Source organism: Schistocerca americana, chromosome 7 (assembly GCF_021461395.2).
Source record: "Schistocerca americana isolate TAMUIC-IGC-003095 chromosome 7, iqSchAmer2.1, whole genome shotgun sequence".
Classification (NCBI taxonomy): Eukaryota; Metazoa; Arthropoda; class Insecta; order Orthoptera; family Acrididae; genus Schistocerca; species Schistocerca americana.
In genome coordinates this window covers 82,359,162-82,379,731 of record NC_060125.1, presented here as the reverse complement: position 1 = coordinate 82,379,731, position 20,570 = coordinate 82,359,162, and the positions used below count along the sequence as shown (strand labels likewise).

Sequence of the window (20,570 nt, the reverse complement as noted above, 5' to 3'; positions counted from 1 at the left end):
TCACTTTTATTTTATTGTGAGATGATGATGATACTGGCTGTATCATTACTTGCAGTGTTGATTGCTGTGAAGTGTGAAGAAAGTGCCACCTGTCCGAATGATGAAGAAAAACCCAAAGCTCTTTGAATGAATGTTTCAAACAGTGATGAAATACTTTTCAAGTCCACACCTTGAAATTGTTCATAGTATTTATTCATACTTTTTTGCCCTTGTTTTTATCCAAGTACTCAAATCACACCAGTGTTTAGATTCTAGTATTTTATGACTCAATGTACAAGGACTTAAATTGCATTGTGTGGGGACATCTCTTTTCCTGACACAATTTTGGATTAATTTTGTAACTTTTTCATGTTTCTGTGCTATGTCTTTGACAAATCATGAATATCTGGTGGCCAGAAAAAATATGTAATGAGGAGCTCTGGCGAATAACAAACCAGATACCTATAGAAGACCAGATTCGAGAGAGAAAGTGGGGTTGATTGGAGCACAACTTGAGAAAACCAGATGGAGCCATCGAGAAAAAAGCATTGGAATGGAATCCACAGGGAACAAGGAAGAGAGGAAGACCAAGGGGCGCTTGGAAGAGGACAGTGGAAGGGGAAGCAAAATGAGTTGGCAAGACCTAGGCAGAATTGAGGCAAATGGCCAAAGACAGAGACGGATGGCGAGTTCTCCTGGATGCCCTATGCCCCCATAGGGGCCAAAGGAATTAAGTCAAGTCAGTGCTATTGTGCTATACAGTGGAGAGTTCATACAAGCAACTTGATTGATCAGCGATGAGTTTCATTTCTGAAAGACATAATATATTTTTAATGGAACAGGGTGTAGTGACAATATTTTGCTTAGAAAAATCTTTGACAGGTGTAAATGACAAAGACAAACCTTCAGTTCTGCCATTTTATTCCAACCAATTTTTCAAACAAACAGATGTGATCATCAATAGCTAAGATGCATGTACATGTGTTTTAAACTTTGAATCAGTGTGTGAGGTATGCACAGGTAGCATACTTTGCTGCCCTCTTCCTCCAAAAAGGTCGTGTTCTGGGTTGCAGTCCCAGGTTGGCACGTGGGTTAAACTTGTCATAAAATGCGAGCTAAAGGAAAAAAATATTTATCAGTAGCAGCCCTAAGGCTATGGTGAAGTCAAACTTCATGCTGTTTCCCTTTACTCAGACATGCCAAGCCAAAAGCTCTCTGTGAAGTTTTGGTGGTCAGGAGGGAAACAAGGGAAAAGTTGACAGTTTTACATTTTAGGAAAAATATTAAATTCTTTGAAAAACATTTGGCAACTACAGCAAATGAAGAGTAAATGAAGACCCATTTATCTCATGAAACAAACAAGTGACACTTAGATGTGAAAAGGGAAAGATCAGAAATTACTCTGTAGCACTTTGTGTGTGAAATCAAATGACTGATGTTTTAAGAGTGCGGCGAAAATAATTATGGCAATTCTTGATCAGTTTTTATTTTAATTAATTAAATTAATTAATTAATATTCAGTCATGCTATGAAGCATTTTATTAATGTGAACCAGTGGTCTTGTTATGAAATTATTTTACAGTGTTGGGTGGTAACGCCTTAGAGGAGTCTGACACTGCTTTTGTGTGTGTTATAAATCAGTGCCATCATCATCATTAAATCAGATTTTGTCCAAACTCTCTTGTGAAAAATGCTTCCTGCTTGACATGAGACCTCACTTCCCCATTCTTGTATCTCCCCCCCCCCCCCCCCCCCCCCTCCCCCCGCCCCCTCTCTCAACATAACCATAATTTGGTGTTCATGCAAGAATAATCTTGGATTTTGATAGTTTTTGTGCAGAACGCTTTTGTGTTGAGTATTGCAGAATTAAGATCTTGATGCAAGAAAAGCTTCATTACATTATACCTGTCTTTGTTGTTATTATCTGTAATTTTTGTTACTGCATTTTATGGTGCTGACCGCAAGTGTATTGTTTCCAATAACAGGTTCCTTTGCTACCTTGCCGTGATTGCTGGGTGCGTTTGCTCGGTATGGATCAAGTGCCTTGGGCTGTGGATGGCCCAGAGTGGTTTCTGCCAGTGTTGCAGCCACCTAGCCCACTGTGGAAACCACCTCCAGCCAAAATACTTCAGAGTGTGTTGGAACTGGTGGGTGGGCCACAGTACTTGCTCACAACGCTTGGGCAACCTGTGTACTTAAATAGTGTTTGCAGAATCTTGCGGCTAGTTTCAGACATTTTACCAGAACCAGCAGCTACAGCATTTCTAGTAAGTATATCATCAATACCTTTATTGTGTTGTTAGCCTAATATGAGACATTACTATTCAGAATAACTTGACAGCTATAACCAGTTATTAGAATTTTGAGGGACGGTATTTTGCTCCACTCTAGTTTTAGCCTTCATTATGTTCTTCTTTGTGTATGTAAGTACAAATACCAGTGACACTGAAAGAGGAAAATTGTAACAATCATTCAAAAAATAATGCAGAGTAAACAGTTACTGAATGCTTTGACTGAGTTGGACTGCCACAGCTGTCAAAGAATGTGCATGATGCACAATTACGAGTTACAGCAGTTCACCCCTGAAGTGTATGTGGTGCAGTTGACTGGTGGAGAAATTTTGAGTTATGTGTTTTTTTATTGTGGATCCTCTTTTGATCAGATTGTGGGAGACCCTGGTGAAAGATCAAATGGTCTCCACAAATAGACTCCTTCAGCGTAGGAAACAGTCTCACCTCTCTCTTCTTTTTGTCTGTCTGCTCTTCAGTAATTCGTTGTGTGAAACAGTACCATGTTCTACAGTTTATTTTTCTCAAACTTCCTAGAAATCACTTTACCTTATAAAGTTCCAATGCTAATATACACTTGTTGTTCCTCTGTCATCATCGCATTGAAGTACACTGAAGTTCGTATTTCACAGAGTCGTCATTTGCAAGTACTAGATAAAGAATGACTTTCAGTATCATAATCTTAATTGTGTGTTTCATTTTGGATTGCTGTCGATTTGTAATTACTTTTGAAATAATTAACCTATCATAAAATGCAAAGGATAATCATGACTTGCCAAATAGAGGTGCTGACTAGTGGACAGTCATGTAGAAAAGACAGAAGAGTGCTTTGGTCAAAGCCATGTTTACATTGTCTTGTGGATACAACAAAATTCATTTGTACAACATCTACAAACACGGGACAATGAGTTAAAAGTCTGAAACTGTAACTAAGTCCAATCCAAAAGATAAGTGTCCAATCCAGCATAACAGGAAAACTAAGCAGAGTGCATTGTGCCGATAACTCAAGTTTATTTGAAGGCCATTTGCCAAAGAAATCCTCATTCTTTGGGATGGCACATATGGGTGCATGAGCCAGCCCTGGTTTGTGCCAGTTGCATCTTGGAAGGAGGCAAGTCAGTGGTTCTGCCATTTTCATCTCAGCACTGGCTGTGGAACCCACATGGAGGGTGGGTGGGTGGTCCCACGATGTTGTTTACAGAGAGTAGCACAAGAGTTGAGCCGTGATGTGATGATGGAGGGTACTGGTTAAGTGATGGTCAGATGGACTGCAGGCCTGAATGAAGGTTGTGGCATCAGCGGTGTTGGATATTGTCTGGCATGGAGCTGGTTTTGATGCAGACACCAGTAAAACCCATCTCCATTGATGATGAACATATGATAGCTGTGTATCTGTATATTATATCATAATATAAAGACTAGAGTAATGCCTACCTCTGGAACATTGTGCCAATCTATCCTGCAGCTTCCATCAGTGGCTGAATGAGGCTACAGTGCTTTGTTACCTGGTGTAATTGCACCCCACAGAGGTCTGTGTGGAATTTCCTCATTGCATAGACTTATGAGGTGCCTCTTTTTTAATCTGAGAGTATTTTTGATGGGCAATATTTAGAGTTTTTGAGATACAGGCAATGGAGTGAGTGGTTCTGTCTTCCTCTTTGTGTATAACTCGGCTTCAACACTATGAATGTGATGAATGGGTAACTGGTATTGAAGACTGATTGACTGTGGGACTAAAGAGGCTGTGAGGAGTGATTGTTTAAAGTGATGAAACACTCTCTCACATTCCAGAGACCACAGAAATTTTACACCCCTTTTTCTGAGTGGATTAAAGGAATATGATATATGGTCTAGGTTGGGAATAAACTGGGAGCAGTAATTTACTTTCCACATGAAGGGTGCAGCTTATTTAAGCTCTTCGTTGGTGGCATTTGGTCAATCGCTTGCATGTGTTTGCATGTTGGATGGATGCTAAATTTACAGATAACAAAGGTCAAATATCAAACTGATTTTTATAAAAATGAACATGGAGAGATCAAAAGGTGCTTGGGTACACTTCCTGACACAAAAGAAATCACCCAGAAGGGAGCGGTAAACAAAATGGAACTTCACAGGTTGAGAGGGTGAGCGTGTTATATCAGTAATTACAAAATCAATTCAGATATACAAAGAACTTGGCAGTATGAGTCTACTTTCCAGTATGACATTGCTCCCCTGTCTGGCCTGGATGCATGCTGTGATTTTGTTGGGAAGGATGTCATAAAGCCATTGTATCTTCATCCGAGGCAAGCTGGTCCTCATCTGTTGTAATTTGACCTCGATATCCTGGATCCTGACAATGGGACAGAGTCAATATCTGAGCTGGTTCCACATGTGTTCATTTGGGGACAGGTGTGTATCTTGCTGGCCATGGGAATACATCATCATACAGACAGTCAACAACAGTATGTGGCATATGTGGACTAGCATAGTCCTGTTGTTGAAAAAGGACACCATGATACCGTGGCATGAGAGATAAAGCGAGTGCGCAGGATGCCCGTTACATACTTATGTGCTGTCAGAGATCACTCAATCACTATCAGCTGTGACCTGAAGTCATGCCCATTGGCTAACCACACCATGACACCAGGAATAGCACTGCTGTACCTCTACAAAATGTTGGAAGACTGGCCCCTCTCTCCAGGTCGGCAGTACACTTGCCAAAAATGATCATCTGGGATAGAGCAGAACTGCAATTCATCGCTGAACTCAATGTGGTGTCATTCATCAGCAGTCCATGTGAGATGGCACCTCTCCAAATACAACTGTTTGTGTTGCAGTGTTAAGAGCAGCCTATGCATGGGGCAGCAACTCCCTAGCCCATTTATTGATAGTCTCCAACCAATGGTGCGGAATGACATAGAATGTTGCAGGGAGTCCATTACTTTTAGATTAGATTAGATTAGATTCAATTTTCATTCCATAAACCCAAAAAATGAGATGATTCTTGTGGGTGTGGAACATGTCAGAAAGTATAACATAATAAATTTGAATATAATACTTACCCGTCCATTCATAATTTCAAAATTTCCACATAATCAAGGATAACCATTTGATTTCTGCTCTGCCACCAGTGGGGGTTCCTGTGCACTGGAAATTTTGTGAGCCATCATTTTCTCATTTTACATTTGATCTAGTTCTTATTTTGCTTTCTCACTAAGAATGTGGGTTATTGGAAACACTCTTCTTGGTAGGGGAGAAAATGGCATGTGAATTTAAGCCTCTTTGTTATTTTGTATCTTAATCCCGATGGGAACAACATAAAAAATGGTACACAAAGTTCATTCTCCTCTTTGAGTGGCACCTCATAGAAATAAGATTAACTCATTCATCTAATTAGAAAACAGTTATATGGAAAGCACTTAGTCCGAATGTGTTTTCTGCCTCCAGTGGATCAGTGATAAGAAGGGACAGTTTCCTCATATGTTGATTGTTTCTGACATCCATGTAATTTTCTCTCTCTCTCTTCTTCTTCTCCTTCTCTCCCCCCCCCCCCCCCCCCCCCCCTTTTTCCGCTTCAAGTTGGAATACAGACTGGTGAACCTAGGGCCATATATATTTCCAGTCAATGACAGATCCTGATACACTTGTAACTCTTTATGAAAGAAATTATTTGCTTTCAATACTGAAAGTCAATCAGTGGGGTGTGCCCATCTCAGGATTCCATGACATTTGTATTATGTGGACAGAGTCATTATTTCTGAGAGAAGTGCGATTATAGTGTTTATCAGGATTGTCTAGGGACACAGCTTCATATGTAGACCAACTGCATCCTCTGAAGACCAAGATAAAGGTAGGCATTCTTAAAAATATTTGTTTCAGTTACCTTAATGATTGAGAAATAGTGATACTGGCAATGCTCATATGGTCCAGAATTGTCTAAATAAATAGATAAATGTAGACAGTTCCAGACCACATCAGCATTACCCGCATTACCATTTCTCGGTCCATTAGGCAACCTAACGGATATAAAAGAATCTCTATCTTTATCTTGGTCTACACAGGATGCACTGGGTCTGCTTACAAAAGGAAAATGAGCATACGGCATTGTGGGCCGGGAGTCCCCCATTCGGGGAAGTTCGGTCGCCGAGGGCAAGTACTTATTGCATTCGATGTCACATTGGGTGACTTGCACATCGGAGATGGGGATGAAATGATGATGAGGACAACACAACACACAATCCCTCAGCAGAGAAAATCTCCTGGCCCGGCCGGGAATCGAACCTGTGCCCCTTGACGTGGCAGTCCACCGCACTGATCACTCAGCTAATGGGGCCAGACAAATTTGTGCTCTCTAGACAGTTCTGAAGGGAAAAAAGTTGGGAACACGGAAATAATTGGTGTAGACTATGCAGCATTGCCTGATGTTGTGAGCTGTAGTAACATGGCTGTTTGCAGCTGTTGTCGTTGTAATAACTCTAACAGTGATGGGCTCATCTTGACATGTTGTCATTTTGGCACTTGTATGTTGCAGGTACGTTACTTATGCAATTTTCTCATTGCCACTGTTGTGTTGTGGATACAATACATTTGCCCAACAGCCACAAATATAAGATACTGAATTATAAGTATGAAATTATGACTGCGCGCAGCCCAAAAGCCAATTTTTCAGAGTAACATGAAAGCTAGTGTAGAGTGCATCTCACAGCGAGATCTGTTGTCGTAAGGTTGGTCAGCAGTTTAGAGCAGTACCTGTGACTATAGTCAGGTTTGCCATAGGTTCTGGAAATCATGGAAATCAGGGAATATCAGGGAAATTCAAATGTATCAGAGAAATCAGGGAAATATCAGGGAAATTTGAAAAAAAAAGAAAACACTAAAAAAACCTTGTTTTGGTCTCAGTAGATAAAATGATTTTTTATTGTGACGTCATGCATCATCACTGGTTGAGTGCAGCTGAGCACGTGCGCTGCTTCTCCACTCGTTCATTACTACTGCTTCTCCCCTTCCTACCAGTTCTCTCAGCTTGCAGTCACTGCTGCCACCATTTGTGGCTTTTAGCTTAGTAGCTGCAGATGAGAGGCAGGGAGACATGAGGAGTGGTTTGCTTTGATGTGATTGTTAGAGAGAGTAGACGCTGTGGCCAGAGACGGCGGTCCTGTGTGTATGAGTCATGTCTGAATGATTGTGTGAATCTGTGTGTATTCTCGTTTTCTGACAAAGGCTATGGCTGAAAATTTAGTTTTTGAGAATGTGATTGTCTTTTCTATATGCCTGTCTGTGGCTCAGTGATCATCTTTATGGCGAGTTGCTACCTATCCTCATTATTATTGATTCTCGGGGTATTTACCCAAATTATCTATAAGAATGGATTGACCACTGCGGTCTCATTTCGTCAACATGTTTGTGACTCCTGAATAGCTGGCCCACATGCCGGATCTGTTTGTGTGTGACATAATGTAGTGGATTTTTGTGGTTTATCCATGTACCCAGGACTGCAGTGCTTCTCAGCAGGCCAAAGGCTATGAGCAATAGATTTCAGAAATTGCGCCTGTCTCACCGCAAGTACGTTGCAAAGTGTGGTGTTTTATAGACATTTTATTTATTTAATACATTTTGGAACTTTGAAAGTAGTTTATGTATTACAAAGTACGGACAAGAAAAAGAAGAAAATTATGGCTGTTGCTGTCAGTTTGTATGCTTTCTAGTCAAATATTTCTCAAAAGATAAATCACATAATATCTGTAAAATAATAGATGTAATGCAGTGGGTAATAAACAACAGCAATGAACATAGTAGAACCAACATTTTATTGGTGGACACCTATATTGTTGGTTTACATAACTCTTCCCCATCTTATATATTTCTTTCAAGAGGCCTATTTTTTTCTGAGGGTATTTCTGAAATCAGTGAAAGTATTTTAAATCAGTCTTGCGACTCCAAGGAAATGTGTATTTTTGTCACTAGATGTGTTTTGTTTTATGAAATAAAATAACATCAGTTGTCTTAATAAAACACATATACCATTTGCTTTGCTTTCTCCGTCTAAAAACAGTTCATTACAAAAGATGTTGATCTGTACTTAAGATTTTCGCTCACATTAGGAAACGGCATGTGCTTGCAAGTTTTATTTAGATATTTCCTCGTTTGGCTCTATCATTTTTTGAGCCGTAGATGCAAAGACAAATTGCCAACTTATGTCTTTACTTACACTTGAGATCTCAAAATTTGTCAGGGAAATATTCTAGAACTTGTCTGGAAATTAGGGAATTGTCAGGGAATTTCACTTCGTGGTACTTGTGTTAACCCTGATAGTGCACATACACACACAGAATCCAGTTGTTGTATTTCATTCCTTTATACTCCTGTTGTTGTACTTCTATTGTTTATACCCCTGGAGAAGGGTGATACTACATGATGTGACTTGGCAGCTAGGGGTGTTTCGCTTACAGTGTCGCTCCTGTGGGAAACCTACCACTTGGTACATTGCGTGTGATTCAAGTGGGCATATCATTTCTTCCTCGCTGGTATCCACTTTATTGCGAGCTACAGTACACTGACATATACCAGATCAACTATACTTACTACTTGTATGAAGACTGAAATGAAGAAAATTAAGCAGTTGAAGTTGACGAGTTTGAATGGTGTTTTGATTGTCTATACTGTGCTCTTTGTAACATACGAGTTTTACACAAAAATGAAAAAGTGGATGTCCCATAAGCACATATAGCTTCCTCCAGGGTAATTATTCAGATTTGCACTAGCGAATAGCCGATTGTGATACACAATTAGGACACAGACCAGGGTGCTGAAATCCAATCTTGATGAAAAATTATAAATATTTCTGATGCAAAACTTAATAGATTATTTGAAAATACAGCTTTCTGTAGTGATATCCTTGTCCATTGTGTCAGGAGGCCTTTATTAGCTATATTGTATCTGATTGACAAAGAGGATTATGCTGTCCATTCTGGTGGTTGCAGACTTTAATCATCAATACCCAGATTGTGTTGCAAACTAAAATATTAATGTTGGTACCATAGTTTACTGCTGCTCATACCTTGCAGATAGGTTCTGACCTCACCAAAATGGCTGGGCAGATGTTCACAGCTGACATGATTTAAGAATAACTGGAGCTTCAAGCTTGGTATACTGTTGAATGCTGTTTGCCTAAATGAATTGAGGGAAGTCTTACCAATTGACAGTACATCGAGAAATGCTTCACAATCAGTGATTCTATCTTTCCTTTAGTCCTTTGCTGTGATTATGGCTGTGGTAAAATCTCAACCCAGAATGCTGTGGATTGTATTAAAGAGGCAGGCATTTTTTGAATATCAGGCACAGCTAATTTCCAATCCCATGTGCTCAAAATTACTGCTGTGTAAAGTGACAGTATTGCTTTCATTGACTTTTTTAATACTTCTTTGTGAATGTCGATCTTTTGCTGGCTGTTATTATTGCACTATTGTTGAGTGGCACAGTAGAAAAGAATGTTGTGATGGTTTGTATCATGTCACATTAGAAATTAAGATAAATAACTAATAATAATTTTGTTATACTCAACTCCTGAGTGTGTTGAAGTGTCTGTGAACAGCACTAATGTTGCAAATTTATTTAACTGTTTTGTTTCTTAGTAAAGTGAATTGTCTAAAATGGAACTAGCTACGTTTTACAAATGAAAAGCCGTAATATTTGAAAACTAAAATATGAGACATACATAAAAAATGTGCTAGTGAATTAACGACAGTGCTGTCACTGTTGTATTACTCTCAGATATCAGTGTAATACTGACAGTGAAACTACTTATCAAAAAGAGGGTATGACTTGTTAGGAGCCACATATCACTGTCCTTAGAGAGTTGCTACATGTCCTTTCTCCTTTGTGGAACATATCCACCTGGTTAAGACATTCATCACTGACACCACTCATGAAGTCATCACCAAAGTGGGAAGAATAACTATCAGTAACAGATATATAAACCCCCTACCACCAAATGGACATGTGAAACTTTGCCTCTACTGCCCCATCCAGCAGTCTATGTGCAGGACTTTGACAGTCACCACATACAATGGAAATATAGGACCAACAATAACAACAGTGAAACACTAGCAACTTGGGCCGATGATAGTCTGTTTCTGTTATTTGATGCAAGAGAGGAGGGATCTTTTAAATCAGCAGCTTGAAACCTATAATACAACCCTGATTTGTGTTTTGTAAGCAAATATGATCAGGACATACTGCTGCAAGTGACCAACAGAATACTTCAAGACTTCCCACACAGCCAACATGGACCAGCTCTAATTGGAATAAGAATAAACATCCCCCTGATCATTTTCTATCCTCATCCAATATGGAATTTTAAGAAGATGTGGAAGAACTTCTCCAACCACCTTGACAAATGATTAGGCTGGATTTCACCCACTGTGGAAAGCTACCAAAGGTTCACAATAGCAGTGACTTAAACAGCAAACAAGATCATCCCTAGAGGATTCTGCAAGGAGTACGTTCCAGCATGGACTGCTCACTGTGAAGAACTATACAAGAAGTCCCTTCATGGAGGGATGGAGAAGTAGCTGATGATGTGTTATGCACATTGGATATGATTCAACATGAGAAATGGACAGAAATAGTAATGAACCTGGACTTCAAAAGGTCTAGCAGGGAAACTAGGCTTTAAAGAAATTAGGCAGAAGTCCTAAGGATGCATGAGGTTAAGTGATTTTTGCATTGAGACAGGAATGCAATTTACATTGTGACTACTTCAAGAACCCCACAAGACAAAGAACACACCATTCATATGAAACATTAATTCACGGTTTTGAAGGCATCTAGCCCATATTTTCCCAGTCGAATAGTGTTCAGGAAATAACATACACTTAAAAAAGTGGGAAAGGCACCAGGGCCAGATGGAATTCATCTTTAATTCCTCCTGAACTGTTGTAAACATACAAAAGCAATGGGTATCAGAGTTCTTTACTGACATCGTGATGAGAGGGAGAATCCCAAATGGAATGAAAACGTCTAATGGCATTGCTAGCCTTAAACTGGGAAAAGCAAGCAATGAACCAGAAAGCTACTGCCCAATAGCTCTTCTTATCTCAGTATGCAGTCTACTTGGAAGTGTCAATGATTAAGAAAATTCCAACCAAAGAAGCTGGTTTTCACCCAGAAAGGGGCTGTGCAGACCAGATAAAGTCACTCATGACCTACACTGAAGCAGGCTTTCAAAAGAACATAAAAACATCAATGCATTTATAGATTTCTCAGCAGCTTGTGACACTGATGGAGATATGGTCTTCTCTATAAACTCATTCAAATAATACCATGCAGAACAGCTCAACTTATTAATAGCAAACTTGCTGGAAGGTCATTTCGTGTCATACTGGGCAACACGATAAGCTCTTTAAAGACGCTAAATGATGGACTACCTCAGAGATCTGGCCTTGCACCACTCCTGTTTAATCTGTACATGTCTGATATGTCTTAAACTAGATCTCTTAAGTTTGGATATGCCTATGACTGAATGCTGGCTGTGGGACATATAAATTTTGAAGAAGCCATCTTAACATCTGATCAGGTGGTAATGGGAGATAGCCTGAAACCAATCTCCCTAGGGCAGAGACGGTTTGCTTTCATTTGTGCAACAGAGTGGCGAGTAGACAGCTCCAGTTCTATTTTAGTGACAGATTACTTCACCACAGTCAGCAACCAAAAAATCTAGGTATCACATTGTCCTACAAGAATCATCTAGAAAGTGTCACTGCAAAAATTTGAACAAGGAAAAAGATCCTATATAAGCTGTGAACAACTTTGAGGCTCCACTGCTGAAGCTCTGCGCACTTCAGCACTTGGACTAATCTACTCCATTGTGGAATATGGTGCTCCTCTATGGCTCAATAGTGCACACACAAACTCTGGATGCACAGCTGAAAACAAAATGACAATTATCAGTGGTACTGTAATATCAACCTCCGTCAAATGGTTGTCCCGCTATACCAACACCTGGATGTTGACAAAAAGCAGCTCTACTCCATGAGTTTAAACACATACAAGGCAACCCGCAACTCCTCATCCATCAAGATACAGTTATCATAGAAAGAAAACAGCTTCAGTCAAGAAAACCATCCATGAAAACAGCCATGGAACTGCACATGCTTCAGTTCAACTTAACCAACTCATGGGAATGAGACTGGTCAGACGTGCCTTCCACATTGCCAGAACTTGATCTGCATAAGAAAGAAACCCTGTGCCTGTGACCAGTCACACAGAACACGGACAGCATTTAACCGAATATTATGCACCAATCATGGCAGAAGCATGGACACTGTTCATAGGTGGGGTAAAGCTCCATCTCCAAATTGAGATTGTGGAGCAGCCTGGCAAACCTTCCATCGCACAGTTACAGAATGTCCCAATAGGGCCTATTGTGTTACTTTCTATGATTTCCTGCAACAAATGACACAGTTGATTTCATTAAAAATTTAGATGTCTGTTTGTAAATTACATGTGTAATTGTTTGTGCTACATTTAATGTTGTGCTTAAAAAACATATAGTAGATTAATAAGTAAACAAATATGCTCAGATATGAAGAATTATTACATTTATTTTCAATCTATGCTGTAGGTATGGTGGCTGAGATTTGAGCGTCTAATGGTGTCTTTGGAGCAGTCAGGGATTTGCAAACTGCCATCCAATCATCGTAAATTACGGTCTTCAGTCAAAGATATCCTCAAACAAGTAAGTAACTCTCCTACTGTTAGCCTTGATACCCTCTTTTTTCTGATACACGCCTGAAATTTCTAGGTATTTCTTCAATAAAAGTTTATTTTTTATAAGAAACGTAGTGTAGTCTGAACAGACATACTTATTAAAAAAATTTAGTTTCTCTTCTTTCTCTGCATATATTTGCTGTAAAAGATATTTCTTCTTCTTCTGTCTTCGTTTGGATCATCTAAGAACCACACACCAATTACAATGCTTCCTTCTTTGTTGTTCTTTCTTTTTCCTCCAGTATTCTTTCATCTTTTCACTATGTATCTTTTTTCTCTCCTTGGACCATTTTGACTCTGTGTTGTTCTCCCTCTTGCCTTGGAATCCTCCCATTTTTAACACTTTCCTTTTGAAAATCTTCCTTTCTGTTGCATCTTTTTCACTTATGTTGTTTCTTTCCAAATCTTTCCTGACTTCTTGAATCCTGGCTATTGTTGACTTCTTGTCCCAAAGATATTTAAAAATCTGTTTGGTTAACCTGTTGCTGTTCGTTCTGTATAAGTGTCCAAAAAATAGCAGTCGCATCTTTCGTAGTGTTTCATTTATGTTTTCTGTGTTGCGATAAACTTCTTTATTGCTTCTTAATTTCCATACCTCTGTATTTTTTGGTGGCCCAAGTATTTTTTGAATGATTTTTATTTCTAGGACATCAGTTTTGTGTAATTTGTAGTTCAGCACTAAACATTCACTTGCATAAAGACATTCTGGTTTTACTACTGTGTTGTAGTGCTGTATTTTCAAATTTTTAGACAGACACCTTTTGTTGTAGACATTCCTAATTATTCCACAAGCTCTGTCCATTTTATGTACTCTTTCTTCTACAGCAAATTTTTCTAAGCCATTTTCCTGGATAATTTCTCCCAAATATTTAAATTTATTTACCATCTTTATTTGGACAATATCTGTTGCTAGGGATTCCAGAGCATTTTTTATACTTGTCATAAGTTTTGTTTTTTCTACAGATATTCTTAAACATGCCTTTTGGCTGTTTCTTCTAAGAGATTGATTTGTATTCCAGCATTTGTTAGGTTTTCAGAAAGAATGGAAAAATCATCTGCAAATGCTAAACAGTGAATTTCAATACCTTTGTTTTTAATTCCCAGTCTGATTGGTGATAGCTTCTGTTCTTTTAGTTTTTGTTTCCATTCTCTTGCTATTTTCTGTAGTACACAGTTAAAGAGGAGTGGAGACAGTCCATCGCCTTGCCTTACACCTGTTTTTATGTTGAATGCCTTTGATATTTCACCCCGAAACTTTACTTTTGATTTGGTACCTGTGATTGTTTCATGAATAAGGTTTGATAATTTAGATTTGATGCCAAATTCTCTGACCGCTTTATCTAGTGTTTCCCAATCAGCTGAGTCAAACGCCTTTTTAAAATCTATAAATGTTACAGCTATATCTTTGGAGTAAGTAAGTCTGTGATGAATTATGGACTTGAGGTTGAAAATCTGTTCTGAGCAAGATCTGCTCTTTCTAAATCCAGTCTGGTGTTCTCCCAAATGGCTATCAAGTGTTGCTTCTATTTTGTTTAGTAGTATTGTTGAAAATATTTTATAACCCACTGGCAACAAAAATATGCCTCTGTAGTTATTTACATTTTGATTATCACCTTTCTTGTGCAAGGAGTGGATGAGAGCCACTTTCCAGCCTTCTGGTATCTTTTCAGTTTACCATATTTCTTCAAACATGAGGAGCTGAAGGTTAGTTATAATTTTTAGTTATGACCCTTTCATAAGTTCAGCTGTAATAGAATCTTCTCCACTGACTTTGTTGTTTTTCAGATTACTTATTGCCTTAGTAATTTCTTCAGCTGTAGGTGGTGGATCTGCTTATGTATTTTCATGAAGATAGCACTAGCACCAAAAAATCTTTGTTGTTAGGTGGAATTAAATGAACATAATGTAATAATGCTATGAGATTCGTGGTCTTCCGCATTTTTTGTCGTATAATACCATTAACTACAGCACTTAAAATATGCTCTATCTGCCTATATTATAATTCCATGAAACTACATGATCCAGTTACATTAGCATGGTCATCACCTGTGTTCGATGTCAGCATGCAATAAGCATTCACAGTAAACATGTAGAATTTGCTAATTAAGCCATTTATGGAGCCGTCTTTTTCAGATTTTGATAATTTTGTTACAGGAACGATATCGGAATAACCTCTCACTATATCGTGAATTTGCCCTTCTTGAACTGGATTTGGGCCACAATGATTCAGCCCAACGAATCCTTTCAAATGCTACTGAGGCTGCCTTCCCTGGCATGCCAGTTGCTGGGGTACCAGGAAGCACCGAACGAGCAGCACTGATTGCCCTCTACAGGTCTCTTTGTGAAGTACATTTGGCTCGTGGAGACAAAGCAGGAGCTCTGGAAACTGTCCTGACACTTGCATCAAACCGCAGTGCCAACTTGCAACTATCGTAAGGAATTATTTGTTTCTTTCAATGATGGCATAGTATCCGCTTACTATTTTATTATGTTATGTTTGCATTTTGTTAGATGATTGACTGAAGATCCATTGTTTGCACAAGATACTCTGTTCTCTTGTTGTTGTGGTCTTCAATCCAGAGACTGCATTGACGCAGCGCTCCATATTACTCTATCCTGCACAAGCTTCAGCATCTCTGAGTAACTGCTGCAACCTACTTCCTTCTTAATCTGCTTAGTGTATTCATCTCTTGGTTTCCCTCTATGATTTTTACCCTCCACACTGCCCTCCAATAATAACTTGGTGATCCCTTAGGTGCCTCAGAACATGTCCTACCAACCAATCCCTTCTTCTAGTCAAGTTGTGCCACAAATTCCTCTTCTCCCCAATTCTCTTATTACTGTGTGTAAATAGCAAAATAAGTGACAGTTAGTCCTGCCTACACCAGTGATGTTGATTATCTTGTTCACATTTGGATTATAGGTCTCAAGATTAATTTTCATTGTGCTAAAAGTGTATTAAAAATTATTTCTGTGACTAATTTATTTGTCAGCTTGTTTGTGCATGTTTTGCAGATGATGGTGTAACATATACACGGTGAGCACAAAGTCTTGCCCTGATTATAACAATTTATTACAGAATAATTTACATTTGACATAATAATTTACATTTGATGCCGTTACATAGGTTAGTGTTACTAGCTTCTTTTAAGACCACTTACATTAGTGAACCGAAGCATGTGCTCCCTTGGTAGCTGGGAGAATGTTGGGGCAGTATTCCAGTTCCCACCATGTTTTGTAACATGTATTCTGTCACAGTATGCACAGCAGCTTGTATCCTAGCCTTCAGTTCGTCGAAGTCAACAACTGGTGTGACAAAGACTCTGTCCTTGATATAGCCCCAGAAAAAAAAGTCAATTGGCGTAATGTTTGGAGAGGTTAGTAATGTCTGGATTAGTGGATTGGAAGGAACAGTCCAACACCCTGGCCACCCTGCCCTCCAGACATCACACCCCTTGACTTTTTTTTCTGGGGCTATATCAAGGACAGAGTCTTCATCACACCAGTTGCTGACGTCGGCGAACGGAAGGCTAAGGTACAAGCTGCTGTGGGTACTACGACAGAACACATGTTACAAAACACCTGGCAGATTACCGCCTTGACATTCTCCCAGCTACCAAGGGAGCACATGTCGAGGTTTACTAACATAAGTGGTCTAAAAAAAAAAAAAAAAAAAAAAACACCTAGTAACACTAACGTATGTAACGGCATCAAATGTAACTTATTATGTCAAATGATTATTCTGTTATACATTTTTATTATCAGGGCAAGTCTTTGTGCACACCCTGTATATATATTCTGTGTGAGTTTCATCTGTTAGGATTGTCACTGTAGCTCTTAGGATTTGAGTTGAAGAATGATAAATGTATCAATTTTAGGTAAGGGACCATGTTCCAGAATTGAGCAAGTCAAAAGGTGTAGGCAAAAATCATTTTGATACCTTGCGTTTACTGCAGGCTCTTTGCTTTCCACATATTGGGTGGAGGTAGCATGGACAAAAAAAAAAGAAGTATGTCAGTTAAACATGGGATCTAAAATGTATATCTTAAGAGCTAAGAGCACCTGTTCAGTAGAAGAGTTACGTTTCACAGTAACAAAGGTAAACAAGAGCTCATAGCTCGTAAGATATGCACTTTAGAGCCAGTGTGTACTGGACATTTTGTATTTTTTTGGTCCCTTCTACTTCCTCCCAAAATATGGAAAGGGAAAAGCTTGCAGTAGAGGTGATCCACTGTCAGAGGTATCAGAATGATTTTCTCTTAAGAGTTTCGACTCAGTCATTTCCTTAATTTTAATTGATATGGTTACCCTTCCCCATTATCTCAGAAAGTTTGTAGCTTCATTGCAGAATCACCTGATGTTTTTAACTAGGAATGGAATTTCTAGCAATTAGACTTCAATTTATTTTCACAAAACAGTCTGTGGGGCTGTATTACAAACTGTTTCTTTATAAAGGTGTGAAGTAAGTGTGTGTGTGTGTGTGTGTGTGTGTGTGTGTGTGTGTGTTTTAAGGTGTCTTTAAACATTTTACTATCTGTGCAACCTGTGTAGCATATGATTTGATTACCATTGGCTGCAATAGGAACATACAGTATGCGATATGAAAGGGAGGTGGGAGGAGAGTGGGGTTGGAGGAGGATGGAAGGACGGCTCATGAGCTGAGAGTGGTAAGTACATTCTCTGTGTGTTGCAGGAGTAAGTAGGCACACGAAAATTGCTATGTATTACTCATTTACCATTTACTGTAGAAATTGACGTGGTACTGTTTTCAGTAAGCAATACATGAGATGATTTAGCTAAGCTGTTCATCTCAAATATTTTTGGAACTGTTTAAGGTTTTGTAATTCTGTTTTTGCTCAGATGAATTGTGAGAAAATCCTCACTGAACGACATACAGCCCCTCTTCATAGCTGTACAGGGTGTTTCATAATTCCTATTACAGGCTTCTAGTTCACAGAGGGTAATATGATGTCGATTCCATTTTCATCAGACTATAACAACGACTGCAAGAAACTGGTATGCTCACAACTAGGAGGGTAGACTGTGTTACTCTACAGGTATGTTGCTCTCTGTCATATGAAGAAGTTGTCCTTCATCACGTAGAAGAGAACCCAACAATGAGTACTTGAAACATTGCCCATGCTACGTGCTTCTGCAGAGCACATGCATCAGAGCTCTTTGGCTCTGCTGTGAGCATGCTCTGGAGTGGGAAATTTGGTAGTTATCTGAACTTTTTTTCCTATGGGGTGAACTCAAAGGTGAACCACAAGTTCAGTGACTCTGAGACTGCAGACGTGTGTGCAGGTTGTGTTTGTGTGAGTGTGTGTGTGCATGTGTGTGTATATGTATGTCTACTGCTGACAAAGGCCTTAATGGCCGAAAGCTATGAGTGTGTGAATCTTTTTATTGTGCCTATCGCGACTCAACATCTCCGCTATATGGTGAGTAGCAACTTTCCTTCTCTGGTATTGTCACATTCCATCCTGGATTTTCCATTGTTTGAGTTCAGTGACTCAATATGATTTAAAACATCACATTGTTGCAGCATATGTAATGGTTTTGAAGGAATCGTGTTAATCTGGTCGGGAGACTTGTCCCAGCAGCAGCAAACAATTATTGCAGTACGCAGTGGGAATTTCAAACACTTGATGACATAAATGGAGTTTTAAGAAAGTTTTTATGATGACATAATTTTGTGATTTTCTTTTTGCTGCTGTTACTGATGTTATTTTGCATATAAATGTGTAAATTGACATTAAATTATGATATGAAGTTATTATTTTACAATTTTTATACCTCAGTTCCTTGTTTTGCAAATCCATTCAATTTTTGGTGTGCATCTTTCTTTTAGACTCTGGTAGAAACAAGAGCAGAACTGCTACTTACGTAACTGGAGAATTGTCTCTGGATGCCACATTCTTTGTCTTCCAGTTAATGTGTCATCTGACAACATGTAACCCAGTGTAGTTAGTACCAGTTTTAAATTAAACTTTTCTCTGCTAATTTTTTTTTGGTAGGCACCCTTAGCTTTGTCAAGTTTGAGTGCCCATTAGCCCAATGCAACAGTTCTATATAAAACACGAACTGCTGAAAAACAGCAATTGCTTGCGTGTTCAAAACAGATAAATTCTGAGTTATCACGAATCGGCTTTTCATGAGTGAAACACCCTTGAATTTATCTCTTCTAGAACTATGATACTGGCTGCAGGAATTACTAAATAGTTCGTTTTGAAAAGTGAAGTTGATACTGATATGTCTCTAATTAATGTAGCTATGAAGGGACTATACATAATCTACTGATGACTCTCTGACAGTTCATATTGCAAAAACAGAATTATTGTAACTTAAATGGTTCAGGGAATATCTGAGGTGGACAATTTAAGTGAATCATCCAGTGTAGCTGCTAATGATTAACAAGAAAACAATGTGTATAATGAACCAGACAGCAGTGACAAGAATAAGTGGACATAAAAGAGAAGCAGCAGATGTGAAACAAGTGAGACAGGGTTGTAGTATATTGCAGAAGTGGAAATCATGAGAAATTTGATAGGGGAACTGAAGTTTAGGAAGTAGTGGAAACATCAGGGTTTGTTAATGACATTGTCATTCTCTCAGAGACAGCAAAGGACTTCCAACATCAGCTGAAATGGGTTGATAGTATCATGAAAAGTGACTTTAAGATGAACCCCAACAAAAGTAAAACCATTGGTAATAGAATGTATTCATATTAAATCAGACAGTGCTGAGGGAATTAGATTAGAAAATGCGACACTAAATGTGATAGGGAAGAGTAGTGTACCTCTGTACACTTTCCAAAATTTCATCTCTTTTACTCTGGAAATTTAAGGCTTTTCCATCTACATTTATACTCCGCAAGCCACCAAATGGCATGTGGCGGAGGGCACTTTATGTGTCACTGTCATTACCTCTCTTTCCTGTTCCAGTCGCATATGGTTCGCGGGAAGAACGACTGCTGGAAAGCCTCCGTCTGCGCTCCAATCTCTCTAATTTTACATTCATGATCTCCTCGGGAGGTATAAGTAGGCTGAAGCAATATATTCGATACCTCATCCAGAAACGCCACCTCCTTTGTTGATGGACTACATTTTCTAAGGACTCTCCCAATAAATCTCAACCTGGCACTTGCCTCACCAACAATTAATTTTATATAATCATTCCACTTCAAATTGTTCCGTACGTATACTCCCAAATATTTATAGAAGTAACTGCTACCACTGTTTGTTCTGCTGGTGTATAATCATACAATAAAGGATCCTTCTTTCTATGTATTCGCAATACATTACATTTGTCTATGTTAAGTGTCAGTTGCCACTCCCTGCAGCAAGTGCCTATCCGCTGCAGATTTTCCTGCATTTCACTGCAATTTTCTATTGCTGCAACTTCTCTGTATACTACAGCATCATCCACGAAAACCCACATGCAACTTCGGACACTATCTACTAGGTCATTTCCAGGTACAAGACTGTGCATGACAGATGGTCTAGTGCGAAGGAACAAATATTCTGTTCAAATTTAAAGCATTCCAGTCAGGAA

At 39.0% G+C, this 20,570-nt stretch overlaps 1 protein-coding gene across 1 annotated transcript in view; it reads left to right on the top strand.

Moving 5' to 3' along the window:
• LOC124622349 (nuclear exosome regulator NRDE2) overlaps positions 1-20,570 on the top strand; it is a 160,152-nt gene that overhangs the window by 93,611 nt on the left and 45,971 nt on the right. The window contains exons 9-11 of the mRNA XM_047148026.1: positions 1,965-2,246; positions 12,871-12,984; positions 15,171-15,448. Of these exons, the coding sequence (XP_047003982.1) occupies positions 1,965-2,246; positions 12,871-12,984; positions 15,171-15,448 (674 nt within the window). The remainder of the gene's footprint in view (positions 1-1,964; positions 2,247-12,870; positions 12,985-15,170; positions 15,449-20,570) is intronic.